The following is a 10,165-nucleotide window of genomic DNA, read 5'->3' on the forward strand; positions in this document are numbered from 1 at the left end:
AAAAAAGTTTCAAAAATTTTCACGATAAAAGTCTGGTGGATTTCGGTAGGAGTCGAAATCTCCCTTTCTTTAGATGGAAAGTACATTGCCAACCAGTGTGATCCTTTTTCTTCTTGAGGGTCAGTATTGACGATAAGTCCACAGGGAAAGTGTTCATGTAATAAGGTAGTGTGTCAGAGGATACCACTCCACAGAAAACTTATTGCACTTTGGGGATCTGTTCATGATTGTGTTAACTGTGAAGAGTTCATGATGGTGATCGTACGGGACGTTTCGATCTCGATTTTGGACAGATCTCGACAATGTTATCGAATTCCCCAATGCAAAACAAATTTATAGCTTCTGCCAAAGCCTGACTGAAGATGATCTCTAGTGAGAGATTGCCTCTTTGTTTGAGGCCTAAGTATTCGGACGCATCACATCCATCAGGTCGTAGATCGAATACGAAAAATCCGTATCCTTTGTGGTAATCATCACGGGTGATATGGTTCCCTGAATCATCATGGTACTTCCCCGTCCCTGTGAACAACGTCTGGAAACTTTCTAGGTACTTTTTGTCACTCCCTGTCAAAATCAATTTCAGCGGTTTAGATGGAGTTTGTTCACCATCAACATATACGCCAATGGACGATATGGAAAATAAATCCATGTTGAAGGGATTTGTTGTGTAAACTTCCGTTAGTAGCGGCAGACTTGTTCATGAATACAATGAGTCGCTTGGGGATTTGTCCGTTTAAACACATTATCTTTCACGAGGGAGGGTGTTGTTCCTGGTACGGTAAAGGACTTGCACATGGTTCTTGGGACGCCGTAAACAGCAGGAGCTTTACTCAAAGCTGATTCGTGAGCCATGATTACATGGTTAGCAATCTTGACTTTTCTGACCTTGAGTTTGATGGAAGTAAAACTTATCTTATATTCTTTTCCTGCTTCTGCAGACATCAGGAAATACTCAGGTTCATTTGGAACGAGTTTGATCTTTAGGTCTACGTAGCTCAAGAGATACTTTTGAATCATGAATACGTCACAGTACAGAGGTCCAATCAACTCAAACTCGGTGGACTCCTTGACGAGTGCATTTCGACTTTTGAAACCTGCATTTTTTCCTGTAGCGCCAACCCTAGCATCTTCGAATGCACCAGACGTATCTCCATACCACATGGCAGCTTGTAGTTGAGACTTTTTAGCACCCATTCCAAAGTTTAGGAGGGTCTTACTATAGCTTTCGGGACTGTAAGTGTTGGTTGAACTTGATACCAGTGTCGAACCAAAATAGACATCTACCTGCCGCCAAAGACTGTGCAGAAGGTTGTTCACGGGTCCTATTTTTTCGTCCGCATCAAGATCAGTACCATCTTTATGTTTGATGCGAGCGGACACGTAGAGTTGAGTGTAGGGGAGATGAACATAGTCTTCAGTACCAGGGATGTTAAATTCAACAGGTGAAGAACTACTAAGGGCTGAAATGGGTTGATATTCGATATCTGTCTTTTTCACTACACTATTTTGAGTTGGACTGACAGAAAATAAATCGAGTTCTTCCACCATGCATTCTTGTGAGCGAGGATGAATCAAGGCCATGTTGTGGTGACTTATCCAAAGATATCTTGAAATGTTCTCGGCTTAGTAGCTTTCGAAGTTGTGAGACTCTTTGACTTGGTCTTGCGTTTTATGCGTTTCGGTTTGGCTTTCGTTTGTTTCCGCTTTTTCGGTGGGACTCGACTCCTTTCTTGATGACCTTGCTTCCGCTTTTTACCGGTACCAGTTTGGCCATTTATTGCATTTTTTACTTGTGTTGTGACGTCACGTTTTAATTCCATTCCCGATTCTTTCAATCGATTTCGGAGAGAGTCTTGAAAGCGCTGACCCGCAGCTGCATCCGTTAGGACATTGGCACCAGTTTTTAGCGCAACCTTTCCAGCCTGTTTGGATGCGCTTGCTAAGAAAGGTAAAGCTTTTCGAAACAGGCTTCCGAAAAAATTTCCAATACCTCCTCCTCGTTGACCATATCCGCGTTGAAAAAGCTTTCCCGCGAAAAAGGATCCACCGCGCCCTTTTTGTTGTGCTTGGTTCAAATAGTAATTTTTGTAGAGTTCAGGGGGTGAAATGTGTTTCCGATTCATTTTCTTCTTGTTATACAAGGTATGATAGTTGCCTTTTCCTAAAATGCAAGTTCACGACTACGCGTCCTCTCTGAAACTGAATCTTGCGACCTGATCCATCCCTTATATCGATCTTGATGTCTTGGAATTCTTTAGTTCCAACCGGGTAGTAAGTTGGAACATCGAAGGATTTGTAAATGGTGTCTCCATACTTTCCTTCTACAGGAAGGACTTTCAGCAACCTTGCTTTCGTATCTCCCACGATTTGATAGCTCACGATATCAGAATAGACGTACAAACACTGCATGCCTCCGCTGAGATCTCCAACAAAATCACCGTATTGAGAATGAGAGATTAAATTTTCTTCATTCCCGAAACCCAGGATTTGGGATAAATTGCTTGATAGCAACAACTTATATCTGTTTTTAAGGGTCACGAATACTTTTTCTGACCGAGGTTCGAATTTCAAGTGAATATTATCTTTTACATCTGCTTGTAGTTGATTGTTGATATGATCAATTAGGCTAGTTATTGTTTCATAATATCCCTTGGAAAGAATTACGGTGTCTGCTATCCCTGTTGGTAATTGGTAATATAAACGCTGCGAACTTTCTGTAATATTGTAGAACGTTCTTGGCCAAATGATACTTTGTAAACCAACTTCGTAATCACCTTCCAAGATGATAGGTTCTGGAAGATGAACGGTATAGCTAGTCAAAGTATTATCGCTATAGAGATCAAGGGAAGCATTAGAGGGCAAGAGCAAGAAAAACTGAGGTTCATCCATGTTAGCGATGTAAAGAAAAATGACAACAAGTTTGAAACACAAATAATTTTATTGATCTTTTACAAGTTGAAGTTCATTACCATACACAGTACCTTCGATTTCTTCCCCGTTTAAATCTTTGATTTTGTAAACGGGGGGATTTCTCGCGATACGCTTTGAAATGACAAAAATTTCTTTCGTAAATGTGGTAGTGTACCCTTTTTCAAAGGTTCCTTTCAGTTTAGAAAGCCGAACCTTATCACCGACATGAAACTTAAACTTAATTGGACCATCAATGAGATCCTTATCATAGAGAATGTGCCAGATATGATCTTCGTTCTCTTGAGAGACCAGACTGGGCTTAGTCTTAATGGAAGTGTGATAAGTGTTGTTGTAGCTATGAAAAATGTCCTGCAAGACATCAGTGTACTTTAAAATATTCTTATGAGTGAAATACTTGTACAATTTTGCTTTCACAGTTTCGATCACGCGCTCCGCGATAGCACTTTTCGTCTCGTTACCGGTAGTAAAAAAGTGAATGTCATTTTTTTCTAAGAAGTTCTGAAAGCGTTTGTTTAAGAATTCTTTTCCATGGTCAGTCTGTAGTTTTTCTGGCTTCCTTCCTTTCTTGAATATTTTTTCAAACCCTTGAATGATACATTCGCCTGTCTTCGCCTTCAGAGGTTCCCCCCATGCAAATTTCGATAGGACATCAATGGCAACTAATATGTATCTGTTCCCACCATTATATATTTTAATTTTCTGAATATCAATAAGGTCAGCTTGCCACTGTTCATCGACTCGCCCCACAATGATTCGATTTCTCTTAAACTTTTTCCGGGTTCGTCTGTGTAAAGTGTAAGTGTCTTGTGAATTTAACCAGTCATACACATGCTTCCTTGAGATTTTGCCTTTGCTTTCTTCCTTGACAGCACGATAAAAGTTTTCGGGGCCTGTGAAACTTGCTGGATATTTTGGATCGTAATACAGTTTTTTTAGGAAGTTTCGAAGCGTTCTTTTCGCCATCCACAGAAGTAATGACAATAGTACTTCGACAGCACCCAACAACGCATCTGATTTGTTTTAGAAAATGTCTCACTTTAATAGAGGGCAATGAAGAAAAACACCCCATTTCTTCGCAATGCTCGCAAGGAAATGAAGACTGATGCACACCGGATGGTAAGTTTTGTAGTTTTGCGTTGCTAGGAGACCGTTCAAAAAGTAATTTATTCGAAGACAGTGTACTTGGCGGTTTACTTTTTGATCCTTGAGTAAACACAATATATCATGGAGAATGCTAGCGCTCAAACTCTTAACGTCCGGAGCAGAGAAGTGTTTTTATCAATGCATGAATTTATGAACAAGAGGATTTATGAACAAGAGGTGATCAAAATTAAGGTATGTGTGAAAATCTGTGCTTATGAAACTTACTACATCTATTGTTTGAGTGTGAGGAGTGGGAAAATCGCATGGGGTTCTGAGTCAGCTAGCAAACATGGGTTCTCAACAATTACTCCTTGTCACTTACTGCTTTGTCATTGCTACCACAACTCCGAAGTGTATTTTCGTACCTGAAATATCCTATATTAATTGCTCTAAGATGAAACTTAATTCTGTCCCGAGATTTTCTGTACCCGATGCCGTCAAGTACCGATCGTTGTCTCTAAGTCGGAACAACATCAGCTTTGTGAACACAACGTAAACATGACCTTCCCTCAATAATGTTCATGGATCTTCGAAATAATCCATTAACCTGCAAGCATTGCGTATGCATGTCTCCTAGTATCATCGTGATTAAAACTTGCGTAATTATTGCACTGGCAAATCTAACCGATGCGAGTTCACCAGAACCATCAACACAAAATGCTTTATCATATATGGAATACCAAAATCACACTCTGATTGAAACAACAACAACATTTATTATTTTCGTTGAAGCTGATGTTGAAGGATATTTTAGGAAACTGTCAACGTTGTGTTAAGAAAATCTCTTGATTTAAAATTAATATGAATTACTACTAAATAACAATAATTTATACTAAACGTTTATTCACATCATGTTGAGTAATATGTACTTGATTCAAACTATCATGATTATCATTTGAAAAATTTAGCAATCAAACCTATCAACCTATGAATATAGTTATATGTTGTGATAAGGTTTTGGTAACAATATGTTGCACGACATTAGCAATCTGTCAATATCGTTGTGTTGAGAAAATCTCTCGATTTCAAATTACTAGGCATTTCTACCAAATTACTAGGAGCTATTACTCATGCTAAACCTTATTCAAATGATGTAAAGTAATATGATCTTGACTTAAACCATCTTATCACTCGGATTGTAAAATGTTGATTGTAATCAAACTTATCAAGCTATGAATAATCGTCATATGTTGTAAAACTCTAAATTCGAGCAACTGCTACGAATAAACTACGACTAATGCTAAAGAAAACTGATTGAATATTAATGAATAACATATCCATAAGAGGGAATATCATGTTCATAAAGTTTACATTTCATTTTGTAGTGCTCTGTAAAAGGAAGGATCCTCGAAGTGTTGATTGTCATCATCTGCAATGAAATCTATGTCTTCATGGGTAAGTTCATCTTCGCTTTCTTCTGACTCGGATGTGACCATCAAATCAATATCAACATCATTCTCATCCTCTTTATCCTCCTCTCCATTGTTGTAAGGAAATAGTTCCCCTAGAGTATTCTCGGGCACAGTGTAGTGTTCAGAGTACAATTTTACGTCAGAGAAATCAAGGCCGTCATGCGTGATTTGACCTCTGTTGACGGGGAAGCTATCGTCACGAGGAGTCCAATTGTAACCAAACGGTAATGAATATTCACCATTGTTCATGATAATCCTCTTGTCGTAAACGAGCTGGTACTTTTTCTCCTCTCTCTTATTTACGATTCTTCGCGTGATCGGTTCACGCGTGATTTTATTTTCGTTCACTATAGTGATGACAGTTTTTAGGTTCATGTTCTGCACCATGGTTCTCATACTGTCCATATTGAGTTCTCTAGCGTTTTCATAATTCAAATAAAATCCTTTCACCTTGACTACGCATGTTCCATCTGATACTTTATAAGCATAATTCTTAGGGCCACAGCAAATGAATTCTTGTATAAAATGTTCTGGCCCGTGGTCTTTTGCTATCTCGTCAGTCAGACCACCAAGATAGTCGCTGAGCTCAATGCCGGGGTCACCATGTCGTTCAACTAGGATAATCGAATCTGTATCGCAATAAAGTATTCGTTCTTTGTATCTATCTAGTAGTTCGTACAACTCTAATCTGGCCCAGCATGTGGTAAAAATTGCTAAAAAAATATTCGTTACTGGACTTTCACGTTCGTATTCTTTCTTTTTCTGAAAGACTAATTCTACAACTTCATCATTAATTAAATGCATGTCATGAACTTCATGGTCACTAGCATTCAGGATATCGTAAAACCTTTTTGGATCGTGTATTAATTCCGATTGTACACGATCTGTGTTCATCCCAAACCTACCCCAAAGAGAATTAAGGCATAATTTAGAAATTGCTCTTAAACCATGGTTAGTTTGAATTTTCTCTGGTCTTAAATGTATGCCCTCGTGCTCAAAGTAACTTTGTATATAACGATCTTTATCGTCTTGCGTCGTAGCCCAAGAGGGAAAATTGGAGCTTTCTTGTTTGCTCCTTAAAAAACTATTCACATAGTCAGCGAACAATTCAGAAGAGGATTCAGGAAAATGCCAAATTTCCTTTATCTCAAGGATTTGGTATCCTTTCTCGATAGCCTTGTTTATCTCTGGAGTTGCCCAAGTTCCCCAAAAACTCCTTTCTTCTCTCGAATGCGAACACTTGTTTAAATGAGCAATGGCACATTCCTTACACAAGGGAAAATATAGCTTTCCGTCTATCCTAACAGGCAAAACTGGAAAAAACAGTCCTTCAGGAGCTAGTACTTTACACTTGACAAGACCAAAGTAGGATTCGATGTTTTGAAAGTCTTTGGTAAGAAGGATCGGATGAGATCTCGGAAATTTTTTCGTCTTCATAACAAATGGATAAAGTGAAGTAACATCCGCATATCGAATTCTTTCACCCGGAGCACACGAATAAAATAATTTGAATCCGTTAGTACGACCACCGAAAAATGAGTCTTTAGGATAAAGGTGACCTACGAGCTCGTGTGTACTTATGAAATTTCGAAAGGCATGGGAATGACTTATTAATGTCTTAAAGTCACACTCCCAAATAAAGCGAACTTCGTACCCTAATTGACGGAGACGCTGTTCTCTTTTCAACGTTTGTTCATAGATATCTAGATTGGTCACATTGGATCGAAACGGATTAGGAGAAGTAGGATCACAACATTTGTTGTGTGAATGGTAAACACACCCATAATATTCGTATACAATCTTACTGACGGGATCATATCCATCAACAAAGTATTTTTTTCCTTGTTCCTCGTCATGAATAACATGTTCGCCTGAGTTTTCTGCATGGATAATTTCAGTGTTGGTAACATATGCTACGAATTCTAACCATTGAATCGAATCTTTGGAATACATCTTATTGATTCCTCGATAAAGATGTTTTGGTACTATCGCAATCGTGTTTGGTTTTAAGAACTTATGCCTATAAACACCCATGACGGTGGCGGCAATGGTGACATATTGAAAAGGATCCGTTTCAGTTTCCTCAAGGAAAATGGAACGAAAACGAAGGCAACTTTCTCTCAGAATATTGACATCTTGTTCACAGTACTTCAAGATTTCTTGTTTGAAATCGAAAACGTAACCACTTTCACGCATCGAATTATGCCAATCAATAAGTCTCGCACGCTTCTCAGGGAGTAAGGTATCCGGTGCATAATATTTTAAGTTGGGAATGGGTCCTACATACTCAAAATTCTCAGCTCTATTGAAAAGATGAGGAAAGGTACCCTTGGAAAACTCACTCGTGTCCAACCCAAAGGTCTTAGCTAGCTTATCTAACCCCATACCGAACCAATTGATAGAATCTATGATCCTGATGTTGTAATCACGAACAAGGAGTTGCATGATCTTTTGTCCGTTACGAATTATACTTAAATCAGCTGTAGGTCGATTCTGTAATAACCATCGTAGTATGAAGATGCTATCAAAGGACTTTGCATTATGAGCTATAGCTGTGTAATCTTTGTGATTCTCCTCGAAAAGAAAATTACAAAATCCGTCCAGTGCATCATAACCTTCGAAAACAAAAGTTTCGCCTTGGAAATTTTGAGAAACTGCAAAGTTGACAACGTGCTCATTACTCGACTGGTCTGTTTCGAAATCAAAAAATAAGAGTCTCTCAGACGGTTGTTTTGGGTCTTGTCTCTGCATAAAACATTTGTGACTCGTTAAAACCATCTCCTTACACACAAAACACCGGATTTCACCACAACGATGTTGGAATTTTCGTTCTGATGCAACTGTCGCATTACATTTTTTGCAACGGAAACTCTTCGCACACTTTGATCGATATTTCTTTCCATTCTTAGTGCTGTCTTTTTTGTGTACATCGAAGCACTTTTGAGAACGACAAAGCTTATTACAATCTTTACATTCTATAATACTTGAAGACTTATCACAAATTTTACGCTCGCAGACACGGCAGGGATCGTTACATGGGTGTGCTCGCACATCAGTATAATATTTGTTACAGGTTTTACAGTAAAAACGCTTACCGAAAAAAGCTGGAAGTTTCTTTGGGTTAATAAGATCGAAATGACCATCGTTAAAATACAATACGATTTGCTTGTCGCTCTCTTTACCCTCAAAAATAATAGAATTATTCGAAGGAAAACTGATAACCTTTATTTGAAAGTCGGGCATGATTTGTTGAAATTTTTGAATTTCTTCGAGTCCACATTGTGCAAGTGGTACTCCTGCTTTCTCGTGTAGTTCTACAGCTAACCTCCTCTGAATTGGACGCCCCTGTTTTATCCGACGCACTCTATGATCATCGAGAGCCATTGCTTTACCAGTTACTATGGCACGAGCTGCACAAAGATGATCTTTGTTACGAATCGTTATTATGCTTTTTTTCAATTTTGTGTGTTTCCGATAGTTAAGTACCTTGTAAGATTTACCCCGGCCCGTTGGTGATTTAAGAGCAACAATGTCAATCGTAAAACTCTCATCCAATCTCAACCCCTCGTCCGACTGCAACACTTTTGCAATTTCCGAAAGTATCAAAGAAGGGGATTGTTCTTTGAGACTAACGAGACGCGTGCTCAAAGGTTTCTTAAATCCTGATGAAGTGACCATGACGCGCATTCGATCTCTAACTGGATCATCGAGCTTACATTTTGTTTTGACTTCAGAAATTGCTTCTTCAAACAAGTTATCTAAGGCATTCATGCAATCTTTTAAAAGGTTATCTGAGTTTGTTACACTACTGACCTTAGAGGAATACGCACATGCATGGGCACCATATTTCTTAACGTGTTTTTCCAAAACTAGTTTTAGTTCGTAAGACAGATTGTTCGTTTGATTATTTTCTTGGGCAGTGACTTGATCTTCGGGAGATGAAGCATTATGCAAGTCTTGATACGTTTGTCTTTCTTCGTGTTCATCAGAGGAGCGTGAGGGATGGAAACGTTCTGCGGAACCGATTCCATCAGCGACGTAGCTTAACAGTTTTGCTGTCTTCTTTTGGAGACGGATGACCTTCTGGAGATCAGGATTCGTCCTTTCTAACTCTCGATTTGTTCTTTTCAACAATTTTGCAGTCTTTTTCTGTGTTTTTCTTAATGTGATAGGATCGATGGGACGTTTCTTATTACTGTGTTTAGTCTTCCCCATCTTAGTCGTATGTGAGTAGTAGCAAGGTGTAGCCACAAATCTATACTTGGTTCGAAGCACTCGAGTCATGTGTTAGCAATTGCGAAACATCAAACACTTTCTTATTATTCATGAGTCATTATCCCCCTCCCACATTTCATTCTTTACCCACGTCTCAAACGTATTATCTATTGGCTCAAATCTTTCTCGAATTTATCATCCTCATAATAAAAATACATACAGAACATGTTTGAACTTACAAAATTTTTTATTGAAAAAAATCAAAGTCGTAAACAAATCATGCAATTTACAAACTTATCAATAAGAAAGTTTAGAGATGCAGTTCATTTGTTCATTTTTTGTGATGGTTCGTTGTCGTGATTCATCTTCTTCTTCTTCACATATTCCTTATTCAAACTGACTTTGGTTTTCTTAGGTCTTGGTGGCTCAAGTACTTCAACATCATCATCAGTCATGGTGGCCTT

At 38.6% G+C, this 10,165-nt stretch overlaps 2 protein-coding genes across 2 annotated transcripts; both read right to left on the bottom strand.

Moving 5' to 3' along the window:
• Positions 1–678: 678 nt before the first annotated feature.
• LOC148904772 (uncharacterized protein F54H12.2-like) lies at positions 679–1,581 on the bottom strand. The gene has a single exon (XM_089024503.1). It carries the CDS (start codon positions 1,579–1,581, stop codon positions 679–681), a length of 903 nt encoding a protein of 300 aa, XP_088880629.1.
• Positions 1,582–5,381: 3,800 nt separating this feature from the next.
• LOC148904773 (uncharacterized) lies at positions 5,382–9,701 on the bottom strand. Its single transcript, XM_089024504.1, has one exon. It carries the CDS (start codon positions 9,699–9,701, stop codon positions 5,382–5,384), a length of 4,320 nt encoding a protein of 1,439 aa, XP_088880630.1.
• Positions 9,702–10,165: the final 464 nt, after the last annotated feature.

The sequence above is a fragment of the Actinia tenebrosa genome, unplaced genomic scaffold (assembly GCF_029948245.1).
Source record: "Actinia tenebrosa isolate PJP-AT-01 unplaced genomic scaffold, QUT_ActTen_1.0 PGA_scaffold9__36_contigs__length_13948895, whole genome shotgun sequence".
Taxonomy (NCBI): Eukaryota; Metazoa; Cnidaria; class Anthozoa; order Actiniaria; family Actiniidae; genus Actinia; species Actinia tenebrosa.